The sequence below is a fragment of the Cyprinodon variegatus genome, unplaced genomic scaffold (assembly GCF_000732505.1).
Source record: "Cyprinodon variegatus isolate N-32 unplaced genomic scaffold, C_variegatus-1.0 Scaffold682, whole genome shotgun sequence".
In the NCBI taxonomy this organism is placed as follows: Eukaryota; Metazoa; Chordata; class Actinopteri; order Cyprinodontiformes; family Cyprinodontidae; genus Cyprinodon; species Cyprinodon variegatus.
Window position 1 is genome coordinate 427,238 of NW_015151135.1, and position 15,690 is coordinate 442,927.

General features: G+C 39.6%; 2 protein-coding genes across 2 annotated transcripts in view; both read left to right on the forward strand.

Moving 5' to 3' along the window:
* Positions 1–37: 37 nt before the first annotated feature.
* On the forward strand, positions 38–4,925 carry LOC107097294 (UPF0258 protein KIAA1024-like). Its single transcript, XM_015394392.1, has 4 exons — positions 38–875; positions 1,560–3,567; positions 3,835–4,053; positions 4,153–4,925. Exons 2-4 carry the CDS (start codon positions 1,570–1,572, stop codon positions 4,345–4,347), a joined length of 2,412 nt encoding a protein of 803 aa, XP_015249878.1. The 5' UTR covers positions 38–875; positions 1,560–1,569; the 3' UTR covers positions 4,348–4,925.
* Positions 4,926–11,004: 6,079 nt separating this feature from the next.
* The window catches only part of LOC107097277 (rac GTPase-activating protein 1-like), an 11,750-nt gene continuing 7,064 nt past the window's right edge, over positions 11,005–15,690 (forward strand). The window contains exons 1-11 of the mRNA XM_015394371.1: positions 11,005–11,135; positions 11,390–11,483; positions 12,676–12,878; positions 12,974–13,125; positions 13,807–13,876; positions 13,968–14,021; positions 14,406–14,483; positions 14,615–14,732; positions 14,833–14,966; positions 15,050–15,214; positions 15,475–15,570. Coding sequence (XP_015249857.1) covers positions 11,399–11,483; positions 12,676–12,878; positions 12,974–13,125; positions 13,807–13,876; positions 13,968–14,021; positions 14,406–14,483; positions 14,615–14,732; positions 14,833–14,966; positions 15,050–15,214; positions 15,475–15,570 — 1,155 coding nt within the window. The 5' untranslated portion in view covers positions 11,005–11,135; positions 11,390–11,398. The remainder of the gene's footprint in view (positions 11,136–11,389; positions 11,484–12,675; positions 12,879–12,973; positions 13,126–13,806; positions 13,877–13,967; positions 14,022–14,405; positions 14,484–14,614; positions 14,733–14,832; positions 14,967–15,049; positions 15,215–15,474; positions 15,571–15,690) is intronic.

Genomic DNA, 15,690 nt, shown 5'->3' on the forward strand with positions numbered 1-15,690 from the left:
CAACTGATCTTGTCAAGTTTGGTTCTTTCTTCTCAACTTGAAACTACAACACAGCAGGTTTGACAGTAATGCATTGCTGGCTATGCTCACACCCACACTGTGGCTCATTCACTGCATTGATTCTTGAGTGCATTGAGATGATGGATGCCCTGCACTCCTCCTCAGCAAGTTGTTAGATCAAGAGATGTCTTTCCCTATTGTAGCAGAGTGCTGCTACTCAACAATGAAAGCCTCGCCCTTTTTCTTGCTCTAATGGGGTTTAAGTACAAGCCCTTATAGACGATAATGCAGAGTAATGGTGAAAAGTCTGGGAGTCTGGCAGTCATCTCTGTGTGCAGCAATCTAACAGGAAATTTTAGCCCAGACCTTTGCTTTTCCTGTCAGCGCTGGGGTTTTATGTGTGTCAATTAACAAACATAAATTTTTAATTTGAACCTTTAATTGAATTGCTAAGCTAGCACCCATAACTAGCTTTTGTTATGGCAACTGGAGAAAATATGATTCAGATCCACTCACACATGTCGGGGGTCGACCTGCCAAGTTTGTCTGTGCGTCTCCTGTTAGATGTGTGCTCGTGTTATCGAGTTTGCAAGTATTGTCACTGCTGATCTGTGATGAGGGGAAACCGCTTGGATGTATTTTGAGGTCCCTCAGGGGCCTGCAGGGACTTGTGGGAAGATGACCTGATTTCTAATTTTCTCCTCTCCTGCCTGGGCTCTGGGCTCATCGCTTTTACAAACGGAGAAAGCCTGAGAAAGGACCGTGAGGGGACGATGAGCCGACCCAGCCACAGCTTCTTGGAATATTCAGACACGTTAATGTGGATTTTGTTGATGGATTCAAGAGCAGCTTTAAATCTTTCCTAGTAGATCCAGGTGAGTAAAAATAGATGCAGGTAAAAGGAGCTAGGGTTACTGTATCTTTGCAACACACTGAATTTACTGAAGAGTCCTCAAAGAAAAAAGGTGTCGATGTAGATTTTTTTAATGATGGATAGAAGGGCTTGTTATGTGTTTATGCTAATTATGCTAATTGGATTTCTTTCATTAAGAGAAAACTAGCAAATTTTCATTTTTGATTTGAGGTTTTTAATAGAAAGTCCAAGCAAGGTGTCCTCAGAGGTAAGGATGTGCGCAGTGTGACGGCGTCATTAGATCAGATGACCAGTTATTTTAGGACCACAAAATAAGGTCGCTTCAGAGTCCTGAATTGCTTCTCACTCCCATCTCATATAAGCTTTTATTTCTGGCAAATATGCCAAGAAGGTTGCAGTAATCCATCTAAGTTGATCTGTTATATCCCAAAGAAACATGCAGATTAAGAATATTAAATCATCATTTTCTGATGATTTAAGGATTTGGGTAACCTGCAATTGTAATATTGCCAATTAATTTATGTGGCAGTAGGACCTGCTAAATTGCACAGGTTATCAATGGCTATCATTTGGTTTAATAAAAGAAAACCTTAATGATTACACTACAGCACTGTTTACAAGTCTTTCTCTTATAACTAAGATAAAACCTGTTTATACTTAGCTCATTATTTGATATTCCCAACAGGTGAGCTGCAATGGCGGACCTGCAGCAGGATTATCCCAGAGTCCTCCTGGGCATCCTGGAGGAGCTGGCGAATATGCGCCAGTGGCTGACGTTCCAGGACCTTTGTCGCATGGTCAGCACGCGCTTTGATCTCGACCACCTAATTGAGCTGAGGGCTTTGTTATTTGCTGCTGCCAGCAGTGACCCCTGTTTCCCCGCCACTTTGTTCCGAGACCGGGTTTCCACCAGAGGCCAGGCACTTTCCCCAATAGGTGTCGCTGCAGACATCGTGACCATCTTCAATCTAATTCAGATGACTGGTGGGGTCTCTGAAACCAGCCATCCAATGAGAGGCCAGAGAATAATCCCTGTCGACCAGTCCCCTGGCCCCAGCCTGCCTGGTTTACATCCCCTGAACACTCCTGGTCGAGAACGAGCACGTGTCCACTCTGACTCCAGTGGGAGGCCTATCGACCAGCACTTGCTTTTTCCAAAATCGAATTACTCTGCTCGCAAGCGCGGAAGTCTTCCCCCGGATCCCATTTCATTTGTGTCCTCCCCACCCGTCCGGACAAGGGCTGTTTCTTTTGACCTGCCTCACACTACATACTCATACTCCAGCAGTCCAAGTCTCAATGAGGTAATGAAGAATATTTACCTGCCTCTGGAAACAGACAGTGAGTCGAGTGGAGAATCTGCTGCAATGGAAGTTTTTGAAGCTGAACAGGAATCATTGGCTGACCAGAAGAGAAGCACTTTCAGGAAAGACTTTCACAACCAGCCTCCTCTAATACCACAGGTGACTGTCAACAGTGAGTCTCCCAGTCCCAAAGCAGGGCGTGCAGGCTTCGACAATCTCAACTTTGAATCAATCCCAAATCCGTACCCGTCGCCTACAGCATCTCATGTGTCACCAGAAAAGCGGGCTAAAGCTAAACATGAGAGCTTTGATGATCTGCAGGATTCAACTTACTTTGGACCAGGCTCAATGCCGGATCCTTCTCCCCGGCACCTTCGACCACCTAGGACACAGCGGGCCATCTGGAGTAATAAAAGTCACAGTCTAGAGGATCAGATAGGTGCTGGCAGCATTGACTTAGGGATGGAACCCCAGGCGGCACACCTTCCAAGGCGATCTACTCCTGTTATAAGTGGATCCTCAGGATGTGAGAATATAGACAGCGGAGTGCAAATTGGAGGCGATAAACTGAAGGCTCAGGGAACACAGACTGACCCACCAGATCCTCGGAGACTCCGGAGCCTGGTTCATGCTGATCGGCTCTCCTTCATGACTTCGCTAGACGACCCTGAGTTTGGTGAGGATGACATCAGTGCGATCTTTCGATTCTTAGATGACATTAGCATGTGTGGCTCCACGGGAGTACTGCACCCCAGTGATGGCAGTGCTAACCAGGACACCCCTGAGGCTCGACGTGGTCGTCTTGGTCAACTCCAAAGACTTTTCCATTCCCTGGAAAGCAGTGATGATGGGCTAAAAGCAAGTGTCTGCAAACTGTTGCTTCGTATGAGTCAGATAGAAAGACAGCTAGAGTCACTGAATGACGTAAAGGCGGAGATTTCCCAGGTTCTCTCTGCTTTGCAGCGATTGGATGAAAAGATCCAGCAGCCTATTGTTGGTGGTGGTCAAACCACTGGTGGTACATGGCTTGAGCCTCTCAGTGGTGTCTCCTCTTTTATGAGCCACCCTATGACTCCCTCTGAGTCATCAGAACCTCAGCCTCTTTCTGCAACTGGGCAACTATTTCCAGGGACCAGTACGAGTAGCCTGGACTGGAGCCGACTGATGACCACAGGGGATCAAACGGAAAGCAGTAAAGGTCAAACGGATTCCAAAGGTCATAAAGAGGGGAAGAAGGATGCATCATCTCGCCGCACCTCAAAAACCCAACTTGAAGAAAAAGGTCTTTCTGATACCAAACAGCTGAACATCCCTAACTCTGCAAGAGACTGGCCAGTGTCATTTTCCAAAAGTAAAGATGGCAAAGGTTCCCAGAGGAAAATTGGACAGGTATAAGGGTGTCTTACAGATTTTTTGTTTTATTGTTTAAATGGTACATAATAATGCATTCTATGTTTCCGGATGAAATGAAATACAATGGACTAGAACTAATTTGAAGTCAAAATTACTGTTTTTGCATGATGTGTAAATTAGTGTTGTGCAGCCATGCCTGTATTTGTGTCCTGGAGAGTATACAGGCTTTATTATGTGGATGTGGGACAGTTTTAATTGAAAATATAATAATAATATATAAAATTTGATGTGTTTTTATTTCAGGGAGATCAGTCAGACAGCACTACTAACCTCCTTTCCCAAAAGCCAACCAGCATGGTGGAACAAGTGTTTAACTCTTCACTGTTCCGTCACAAAGATAGCAGCCTGACAAGGGGGCTTGGCTCCGGGAAGGTCATTGATGCCAGACTGGCCGAAGGAAGAGGGAGACCCATATGGACCGTAGATGACAGAGAAGCACGAATCTCCCCTTTGGACTTACAGGTAGAAAATGCTGACTCTAAAAGGGCTAAAGGAGTTACAGCCATTTATTATTATTATCATTTTGTCAACAGATACAACACACTGTGCTTCTTTTCTCAGGGTCAGGAATCTCTGAACCCAAACAATCTGGAGTTCTGGGTGGATGACATTTACACTCCAGGCTACGACGCCCTCCTGAGGCGCAAAGAGGCTAACCTCCGCCGCCTTAAGATCTGCAAGCTGGTTGCCCTCATCGCAACTGTTGTGACCATCATCCTCATCATTGTCATTCCCATTTGCACTATGGGCACATGAACACCTTAAAAGAAAATCTATGCTGCTGCCTATTTTTCCCCCTCCTTTAATCACTTTTAATCTTTCAGCAGCCATGTCATGTACTTGGAAACTTGCACGGCATCCTTATGAAGATTATCAACTGAGAGACTCTTACATTTGAACTTTAAAAATCTATACTTGTATTTCTTTGCATGATGCACAAGGGTTTATTATGTCAGAAAAAAAGATCTCTGATAATCCTTTAACATCCCATTTTTCAGCCATTTTCTGGGATTAATTTGATTATGTATGTTTTCAGAAAATATTAGGTATCAGACTAGTTCTGGATGAACATAACAACAACACTGAGCCAACTGACAAGCATCGGTTTCTACCTACTTTCTTCAGCACTGAGCACTGCCTGACTTGTACTTGCTGTTCCTTTGAGAACAACCCGGGACTTATTTCACCTTTATGTAAGATAAGAGACATATAAGAGTTTTATCAATAGGTGAGAGATTCTGTTATTCCTAGTATTGGATGGTGTGAACAAGGGGTGTTTTCTTTTAGTCGGAATGTACTTGAAGTTCCTTGAATCTATGTCACTGTTCGAACAAACAGGAATCAATAAAATGAATATTTTTATGGAGTTCTCTCACATTTTTCCTAACAGGAAATGTAATATGTTTAATCCACTTATCTGGGGTGCAGGGTGTTTACAAGGGATAAGGTTTCAACAGTCTAGAGTTGTTGTTGGTGATGGTTTGGATGTGGAGCAAGGAAAGAGGACGCCTCTTCCAGGAAACTCTCTCTGAGTGGGAGATTTCACTTACAACTCAGTTGATGGGAAGAATGAAGTGCACAAATGTGTACATTATCTGTTGACAGGACTCACTTTGCCAGAGTTTCCTTACATACCTGCAGAGCCACTCAGCACCATTAGATTTTTCATTCACCTGTTGGCTCACATAACATCTATTACAGAGAAAGAAAATGTTTACCCATGAAAAGAGATTATTTCATGCCCTAATCTGAGCCCCATATTGTTTAAGACCCACAGTCTAATAGATGTTTTGATGCTGATGTCCATTCTTTTATGACAAGAGCATATGTTCTTTGTGAGGCTCTTTGTGGATAATTTACCATCTCATCGAGCTAAAAATCCTTTCGACTCAGTTTCTTTAACAAGACAATAAGTTAAACGATAAAAAAGTCTGCAAAGTCACACAAAAATTACACTTTTTGGATGTGGATTTACTTTATGAATGTATAGCTGATGAATTTGTAACTGCTGTGGCACGACCTCATGGGAATGGTCCCTTAAACAGTGATGAACACGTCAAGAAGAACTGTGAGACTTCTGAAAGAAACTTATTAGTCCAACCTGGTACTATGAAGCCGCACCTAACAGAGTGGCAATTGAGTAAACAGTTGCACACCAGGCATGCATCCTATGTAGCTCTGAAATAAGGGCTCTTAAGTGTGAGTTCAAGTACCATCAGTGGTACTTAGGCTGCTTTTAGTGGCACTCAAAAGAGATGTGATTTTTGCAATACCAATATGCAGTAACAGCAATGTTGACATGTGAGTTAGGCACACTGATGTTTTCTCAATCGAAAACTACTTCAAATAGAAGTGCAATTCAGAAAAAAATGGGAGCTCCTCTGGCAAATGGAAGTGGTGTAGAGGGCACCAAAAACCAGTTACCTCTGAAATCAAAATTTGACCCTGTAAACTACTTTTAACAAGCTTAGCCACGCTCTATTTTGAAAAACATATTTACTGACATTTTTTGGCTTTGAAAGTTTTATATCAAAGGAAGCAACGGTGGATGCTGAGGTTAGGGTTGATCAGAGGCTCAAACCCTTTCAGCTTTATTCAGCTGCAAACTCTGAAAGTTCAACTTTAAAAAATAAAAAAGAAACAAATCACAATTCACCATGTAAAGCCAATGCTGGTTTTTACAAGACCTTATGTGGCAAGGTTTAAATCTGTTGCAATGTTATAGAATCTCAGTCATCATGGTGGTACTTGAAAAGCCTAATATTTAATAGGTAATTCTTGAATTTAATTAAATTACTTATTTTGTAAATGCTTCCTGTGTTTATTGTGTGATGAATAATATAAACTGTAATTCTGAGTCTTTATGAGCTTGCTTACATTCAGCATTGTCAAAATACGCCAACTGGATTTCACTGCATGTTTCTAAACTTTATTTTAAGTTACAAAAATGCAGTATGTTTTTCAAAGATAGATGAGAAAACATTTTGTAGATATACATTAAATATATTTTTAATATATTAAATAAATATTTATTAAAAACTAATTACTTTCTTTTGTCAAGTCGTCTGAACCTTTCCACAAAATTTCATATTTAGAATAAATCACATTTCTGTTATTTTCTGATAACACACAGAACCTGTAATTAAAATAAGAGATTTATTGATTGTTTCTTGTGTCCTAAAGATTTTGCTTCGCCTTGTGTTCACAAAAATGTTAGGAGGGCGTGTTCTACTCCAATGCACACTCCTTAGTAGCTCTGCAGTGTTACCCATGAGGCTGTTTGTAGATCCATTACCCCCTCCAATGGTTCCACTGGGAAGGGCCGACCCCAGAGTCAGCAAAATCTGCAGGTGCTTCTACTCCATACATTAGTGGATCCTGGTATGTTTTACGCTCAAAGGAAATCTACAAATGTTTTTTTTTGTTTCTTTTTTGCATACATCCTCTTTTTTACAAAAGCAAGTTGATTACAAGATGTAAAATTACATCTTTGGAGAAAAGGAGGCTTACAGTTCTTCATATTTGTGTAGGCATGTGGATTGGTTAACTGTCTGTATAAAAAATTAAAGATCAACTTCTATTTTGCAGGACCTGTATTGCAAATGTAATAATTTTGTCACATTTTACCACAACGTTTTTACCTATTTTATTGGGAGTTTGTAATAGAACAACTGAATTAGCCCACAATTGGGAAGTAGATTATATCCTCTCTGACACAACATCAATGTGGCTACTGAGAAAAATCCCAAAGCATTAAACTGTAACCCCCATGTGTGATTAAGAAGATGCCGTGATTAAGGGTGAGGTGTTCGTTTTCACATATTACCATAATTTCCTACCGGTCAAATAGCTCACCTTCATCCACACGTTTTCTGTGTCCCCCATGTGACTTGTGGTTGACACAGCAAACTTCGCCCTCTTTTTGACTTTCTTCAACAATGGCTTTGAGTAAAAGCAGTATTTGTAAAGGAAAGGCATGTTTGTTCATATAGCACAATTCAGTACAAGGACAATTCAAAGTACTTTCTGTGAATTAAACAATAAAAGAAAAGAAAAAAACACGATAAAAGCAGACAGTAAAACAAATCAAACAGCTGGAGAGCAGCCTTAAACTAATAATACCTCAGTTGGCAGTTTAACTTCAACAGTCAAAGGCATTTATGAACAAATGTGGTTTTTAACTTTAACTTCAAAGAACTCAGGCTTTCAGCTCTTTTCCAGTCTTCTGGGATTTTGTTCCAGAAAAGTGGAGCATAGAAACTAAATGCTGCTTCTCCATGTTAAACTAGAAAACCTGAGTAGTCTGGGAGGCTGATACTCTGACAACAAATCTGTTATGTATTGAGGTGATGATCCATTCAGTGATTTATAGACTAACAGAAGGGTTTTAAAGTATATTCTCTAAGCTACAGGGAGCCAGCAGAAGGACTTCAGAATCAGGCTGATGTGCTCTACTTTCTTAGTTCTAGTGAGAACAGGGGCAGCAGTGTTTTGGATCAGATGCAGCTGTCTGATGGAATGTTTAGGCAAACCTATGAAGACACTTTTGCAGTGATCAATTCTACTGAAGATAAATACATGAAGGAGTTTTCTAGCTCCTGCTTGGACATTTGTCCATTAATCCTGGCAATGTTGTTCAGGTGATAAAAGGTTAATAAGAGGATAATAACTGCCTTTATGAGCCTCTGAAGGTTCAGGTCTGAGTCCATGACACCCAGATTGTGACCATAATTAGTGGTCATAGCTGCAGTAGCTGAAACTGTGGGCTCAATCTGGAGCTCTACTCCTTTGGTCTGAAGATTATTACTTCAGTTTTTTTTATTTTTTATTCAGTTGTAGAAAATTAAGGTGAGTCCACATATTGATCTGTTCTAAGAATCCAGCCAATGCTCTGATAGGTTCACAGCCACCTGCTGAGGTTGTGATGTAAAGCTGTGTGTCGTCTGCATAGTTATGGTAACCGATCTTGTTTTTTGCTACAATCTGAGTTAAGGGGAGCATGTAGATTTATTTTATTTATTTAACCTTTATTTAACAAGGAAATAATCCCATTGAGATTAAAAAACCCTTTTTCAAGGGAGTCCTGGCCAAGAGGCAGCAAAGTTATATAAGAAACATAGATACATGTATGTATGAACAGGAGGGGCACTGCACTGAGGTGCAATAATACCAGCACTGCGGTTGTTCCAGTCTGAACTTATTCAAATGTCGTTGAATACCTTTATCAGGCCAGTCTCAGTAATGTGGCACAGAAAGCTGACTCAAGTATACAACTAACTGTTGCCTTTAGGACTGACTGACCTGAGCTGTAGATCTCTGCAGGTCCTCTGAGTTATCATTGGCCTTCTGACTGCGTATTTCATAATTGCTCTCCTTTTTCTGTTTCTCCACATTTTTGATAAGTGTACCGTCATACTATACTTTATTGAGGCTTCACAGGAGATGCCAGATAATATTACATACAGTATATTGACTTTGTTCAGAAATCTGGTTACATTTAAAGGTAATTTGTTGTTCCAGAATTTTTTTCAGGGGTATCAGAATAACGGTTGCAATACTCTTGTCACACATTTCAATATTTATTTTGTGGAAATGCTTAAAAAAATTATCATTTTCACACCTATGTTCTAGTTTATGTTGGTCTCTGTCCTTTACATTTAATAAACATTGTGGCTGTTGCAACAAAATGTAGAATAAGTTTGAGGGCTTTAAATATTTTGCAGTCCACACATATAATTACCACAAATGTTGCTCTTAGTTTTGAAGGACTGCATTGTTGCTTGTGTAAAACAGAGTGTTAAGAGTTAAATTATCCTTGACTGCAGGAAATGTACCTGTAGACATGAATTATTGATACAAACAGAAAGGCTGTATTGACTGACAGATCCTATTATCTCAAATCAACAATAATGGACTTGCAGTGCTCAGCAGACATGCATGCAGCACTTGAGGGGGCAGTATGATCCTAAACAGGATGACTTGTGCATTACAAGGAAAATCAAACAGGTATATAGAAAAAGGCTGTAGACTGTTGACATGTTGTTAAAATGATTTACTGGGCTATTATAGGTAATTCTGGAGAATCAGTTCCCTCTATGTGAGTAAAAGTGTTATTCCCATTAAATGCTGCACGGCAGAGCGGTTACCTTGCCCAGATATGCCAACAACAGCTGAGAAATAATGCTGTCATGTGCATCCCGAGAACCAATACAAAGACACCAGCTTAAAATTACTAAGTAAGTGTTTCAAAGGATTTCATGCATAGTTATATTTCCTACAATTTAGCTTACATTGAAACATACTAACATACAGACATAAACAGTTAAACAAGGATTTCTCTTGTATGTAAAGTGTACCTTTTAAATATGTTTTTTGGATTTATCAAAAACAAAAATGTGTTTCCTATGGAAGAGGATTAGGGCCACTGGAAAAAAAAGTTAACTGATTTTAAAATTTTATTTCAGTATAATATGAGAAAAAAGTCAGAATTCTTTTTTTTTTTTTTTTTTTTTAAAGATTTTTGACTTTAATCTCGTAATTCTGACTTCATTCTAATAATTCTGACTTTATTCTGATAATTCTGACTTTATTCTCAGAATTCTGACTTTATCTCAGAATTCTGACTTTTATCTCAGAATTCTGACTTTAATCTAAGAATTCAGATTTTTTTTTATTAGGATTCTGACTTTATTCTCAGAATTCTGACTTTTTTCCCAGAATTCTGACTTTAATCTGGAAAATCTGACTTTAATCTCAGAATTCTGACTGAATTTTGACATAACAAACATATTAGCATCAAACCGTTGCCATGTCTGTTTTATAGAGTAAACTAGCTTGTTTTAATCACCTTCTGCCCTTCCATTAATTAAATAGCATCTTTGTGTTAAATAGCATCACGTAAAAAGTCGCCTAATTCAGTCATTTTCCACCAATGTGTTACTGGCCCTCTAAAACAACTCACATCTTTGTCAGTGAAGCTGAGTGCTCCTCATCTCTTCCTTCATGGTGCCCATATACATTAAGATCCAAAGTTCTGAGATTAAAGTCCGAATTATGAGAAAAAAGTCAGAATTCTGAGATTAAAGTCAGAATTCTGACTTTTTTCTCATACTGAAATAAAATTTAAAAAACCAGTTCACTTTTTTTTTTTGTTTTCCTCTTCCGTAGTTTTCACATCTGATGTGTTGATAAAATGTGGATATAACTTTTAAGGGAAATAAAACTAACAACAACAACAACAACAAAAAAAAGTCCCCAACTACCCCTTGACAGAGAAGAATAGTTATTCTCTTGCATAGTTTTTCTTTTTTTCCCCGTTTGCCCTCCACCGTGCAGTTGCAGGCCTGGCCGTATGGGGGCAGCAGAGCTTTCTCCTTTTTGTCCATCGAAGAAGAAATCCGGCGCTGATTTTGAACTGAAGGAATGCAGGCAGGCGTGGCTTTATGGGTCCTGCTGTGCTAGCAAACAAAACTAGACCTCCGCTCTCTTGACGCTATTATTCTATATATTGACCTGGTTACAATCACAAAGTGGTCATCTGACAGGTAACCGTTTTATGGTGTTTACCGTGCATTATCGATAATGTCGGGATAAACTGTTAGCTTGTGGCTAACGCGAGCTACTAACAAATTTTAACCTCGTGTATTATTTCAGGAAAATAGCTGTTTACGACGTGAAGTAACAGCTGACATTGTGCTTTCCATTCAAATAGAAGTCAGCTTTTAATTAAAAGCAATGCTATATGTCACCAGCAAAATAGTTAGCTGACTAATTTATATCTTTTTGTTATCTATCGTAGTGGGACAGCATGGAGGTGTCTGTTGGGAACCTGTACAACCAGTTTCAGAGTTTCCAAGCTCAACTGGAAGCTCTGAACGACAGCACTGAACCACGTAAGTTATCCCCTCATCTGTTTTACTCTTTTCCTTATATAGTGAAAGTTGTTTTCGATTTTGGAAAATATTCAACCGACTCATGTACTGAAAAAAGTGAAGAAGAAAAAATGCACAAATATCTTTCTAACACTTCATCTTCCAATCCAGCCATCCATTTACCTGCAGTCCCTCCTTTGTTTGCTTACAGATTTTTCAGGGTCAATATTCAAAGTTTTACCCTGGTGAAATATCTCATACCCTCACATTGGACCTTTTTATAGTTGCTGTTTGTATGATATTTTTATATTTGAATATAAGTAGTTTATAGAGGCCTGATTTTTGTCTTCATTGTAAGTATGTTTTTGGGTAATATAAACATCCCCAGTAACAACATACACAATTAAATATAAAAAGATCTATCTAGTTGTGGAACTGAATTTCACAGTCTAGCTTCATTTAAGAGACATTTGGAAAGTTGAATATGTTAAGCAGTGTATTGAACTTCAAAAAGGTGTTTATTAAGTGTAACTTATAGGAAAATCCTCCTTTGGTTAGACAACATTAGACAGAATGCTGCATCCAGGCTTAGAATATTATTCCTGCCATGATCAGGTACAACCATATCAATCTAACATTCAGTTTCTCATTCTCTCTGTTCAAACAGTCTAAATGTGTTATTTCTGTGAGCAAACTGTTAAATTGGGCGGAGCCTTCCAGTAGTGAACTGACCTTCTCTCATAGCTGTCTGGTTCACTTTAAAAAAAACATTCAAAGAGTAAATAGCTGAAGGTTTTATACTCGCATTAATATTTTTCTATATCGTAGGTATGCTTTATGATTTCCTTTGACATGTTCAGGATTTATTTTTTTATAGATTTTCTTCTACGCCACTTTCTGACTGTCCTTGAGAACTTATTTTAAATCATTCAATCCAGTTCTAATATAAGTGATAGTATTGCATTTAACACAGTTTAATTATTTAAAGTTAACTGTAGCTAAACTCCATATCAAGGCCAGAAATAGTCCATGCATAGACTGCAGAGCTCAACTGAAGGAAATCTAAAAGCTAAAAAAGATTTCCATCCCTATGGTCCTTTCTTATTTTGATGTGGCGCATGTTCAGTAGTAAAATGGACTTAATGCAGCTCATTGTAATGCGTTGTGCAACAGGAATATATAAAAATCAGTTGTCCCTCTCTCTTTACTGCAGAGTTCCTCAAGATGGCAATAAACTTTGAGGACTGTCGGAAGAAGTGGCTGTTGGCAGGTGATGAGTTGGTTTCCTGCAAAGAAATGTTGGCCAAAGTAGAAACGGAGAGGGGAGCTCTGGAGGTCAAACTAAAACACGCACGGAACCAGGTGGACGTGGAGATCCGTCGACGGCAGAAGGCCGAGGCCATCTATGAGAAACTAGTTGGTGTCAAGTCTTTTATTTATTTTTCTTGCTTGATTTGTTGCATGAGCTTGACCCTTCTTGCCCTTCTACTCTGTTTTTTTTTAAATAAAAGGAGCGGCAGCTGCAGCTGATCCGGGAGCTGCTGATCTCAGAGAACGGCAGCAGTGTTCACTTAAGTGAGGAGCAACGGTCAGCCTTGGCTTTTCTCAGCGCCCATTCGCAGGCAGCACAAGGTGCTAAAACCAACCTCAACTCAAGCCGAAGGTCAGCCTCAAACAACCCGTCTAAATACGGTTCATCCCATCTTTTCCTGCTCTACACCATCAGACGAGTGACCCAAATTAAATGGCTAAATGTGAAAGCTAAAATTGAATGATGACAAATGTTTAAGCCATCCGATATTGCTTTTTTTCCTGGCTGAGAGGTGCAATAAAAAAAAACTACAGATAAACAGTAAAGGCATCACATGTAAAACAGTGCAACTAAAGAGCCAATCCAAATTATTCACTTGTTTTCAGGCCAATGAAACGGAAACAAAAAATTTCTTGTAACTACAAATCTGAAAGGTGTGGTGTGCATTTCAATCCAGTCCCCCTGCTTTCAATATTTTCTGCAAACATTTGTTTATTTACAGATTCAAGTCTTTATAGCTTTGCAAAGAAACACATATTCACCACTCTTATTTTTTTTAATTATTATAAAAAATTAAGCTTTGTTTGTAATGTAATAAAATCCATAAATGTAAAATGCTTTGCTTATTTATGCAAGGCTCTATAAAATGTCTCAGAGAGACAATAAGAACATGGAAATATAAACATGGTATTTTGCATCACAGCCATGTATATCAGCTGTAATCTGAACAAATAGTTATCATCTAAAACATAATGTTGCCTTTCTCTTTACTGACCAACCAAGGCTGTTTTTTTTCACTGATTTGTTTTATAGATTAACTAAAATTGAAGAATCAACGTCTCTGCTGTCAGATATCAGCTACGACCAAACGGATGACTCTCTGGTACGCGTCTTTGTGACAAAAGGTGGCCGTATTTTAGGACCTCGTGAACAAAATTGCCCAACATTTCTGTGTTTTTTTTTTTTTTTTTTAGGACTGGGATTCTTCTGTGATGAGGAATGTCAGACTCCGCAGACGGCAGAAACGAGTGAGTCACGTCAATAGTCACGTGTTGAACTTAAGCCTCTTTGCTTGTATGGAAGATTAATAGTTTAGGTATTTTAATTCGATATAGAAAGAAAGAAAGCTCAAGTGTTAAGTCACCCGTCCTGCAAACAGGAAGCCTGGGTTCATATCCCAGCTGGGGTGAATGAGCACTCCCACGGACTGACACTCTGGGTCCCTGAGCAACACCCTTAACGCCCACACTGCTCCCCGGGCGCTGCATTGCTCCCCAAGGGGGTGGGTTAAATGCAGAGTCAATTTCATTGCTTTGTACTTGTGATAGTGTAATGACAATAAAAAATGCTAGAAATAAAAGTAGTTCCTGATTCATTCTACACCCTCTGTTTTGTTTACTTATATCCTTCAGCGTTCATCCAGAAAGATGACCGATGGTCCTCTTGATGCAGTGAAGAAGCCCCGCTCCACAGGGCGCACATCAGAGAGGGTAATGCTGCCCTCTGCAGCTAACTGCTCCACATTTTAGAAAATGCCCTCTTTTTGTTTTCTAGAAGTTAAAAGTGCTCTGGAGTAAGTTCAGATTAAGTTCACCGAAACTTCTTCTTTAATCTGATGCAGAATAACGAGTCTATCGTGGCCAAGACGACCATCACCGTCCCAACTAGTGGTGGTGTTGTTGAGGCCGTCTCCACCATTGAAACGGTGCCTTACTGGACCCGCAGCAGGAGGAGAAGTGGTGAGAACACTTGTTTTTATTTCAGTTATTTTATGAGTTTTAGACGACTTTTTTAATTGAAGCAACAGTTTTTATTTGATCAAAAAATGTTTGACTTTAGCTTTGGCTGACACAACCACCTACGACCACTCTGAGACAGCCAGTGAAGCGCCCCGCATGCCGGCCTCTGAAATCCCAGAACTCAAGACTCCTCGAACCAAAGGAGGGAAGAAGCACCACTTCATTCCCAAAACGGTTGGACTATCAACTTATTAATTGTTTTTATTTAATCGAACAAAGTATTTTCCTTTAATTAAGGTGCCTTCTTCATCAACCAGGTGATCAAGTCTGAGTTTTGTGCACCTTGTGGAAGAAGAACCAAGTTCGGCAAACTTTGTCTTCGCTGCCAGGACTGCAGGATTGTGACCCATCCAGAGTGTCGGGATAATTGCCCCCTGCCCTGTAATCCCTCAGCTCTAGAAACTCCCAACAAGGGAACTGAGGTTTGTTTCCAACTGATTGATAAATTCATGCTTCCTTCTCATGACAGGTGTAGTCAGCTGAATCTTCTCAATAAGCTTAAAGCCTAAAACATTACGACATTTATTTCAGTTGTTTACTTTAATGTGAGAGATTTTATCAGGTCCTTAGATTACCAGTAATTTTTAACCAACTCTTTGTAAATCAATTTGTTCTTTGAAGATGATTTGATAAATGAACCTGGAGTCTCTTCAGCTTATTAAAAGATGCTATTTTTGTTCAGACAACTCTGGCTGACTTTGCTCCAACCAGCCCCCCGAGGATCCCGGCCTTGGTTATCTACTGCATTAAAGAGATTGAACGCAGAGGCCTTCATGAGGTCAGACGGGTTTTAAAAACGCTTCAGTTCTTCACACACCATTGCATCTGGAAAAACATTCCCAGCCTTTCATTCTTCTATCCCCACTCTTCATTTCTCTTATGAAATTGAGTAATTATA

Excerpts from the sequence above, each read along its gene's own strand:
- LOC107097294 (XM_015394392.1), top strand. The coding sequence starts at position 1,570 with ATGGCGGACCTGCAGCAGGATTATCCCAGAGTCCTCCTGGGCATCCTG. Across the intron at positions 3,568-3,834 it reads CCCAGAGGAAAATTGGACAG|GGAGATCAGTCAGACAGCAC; the intron begins GTATAAGGGTGT and ends TTTTTATTTCAG. Across the intron at positions 4,054-4,152 it reads TCTCCCCTTTGGACTTACAG|GGTCAGGAATCTCTGAACCC; the intron begins GTAGAAAATGCT and ends TTCTTTTCTCAG.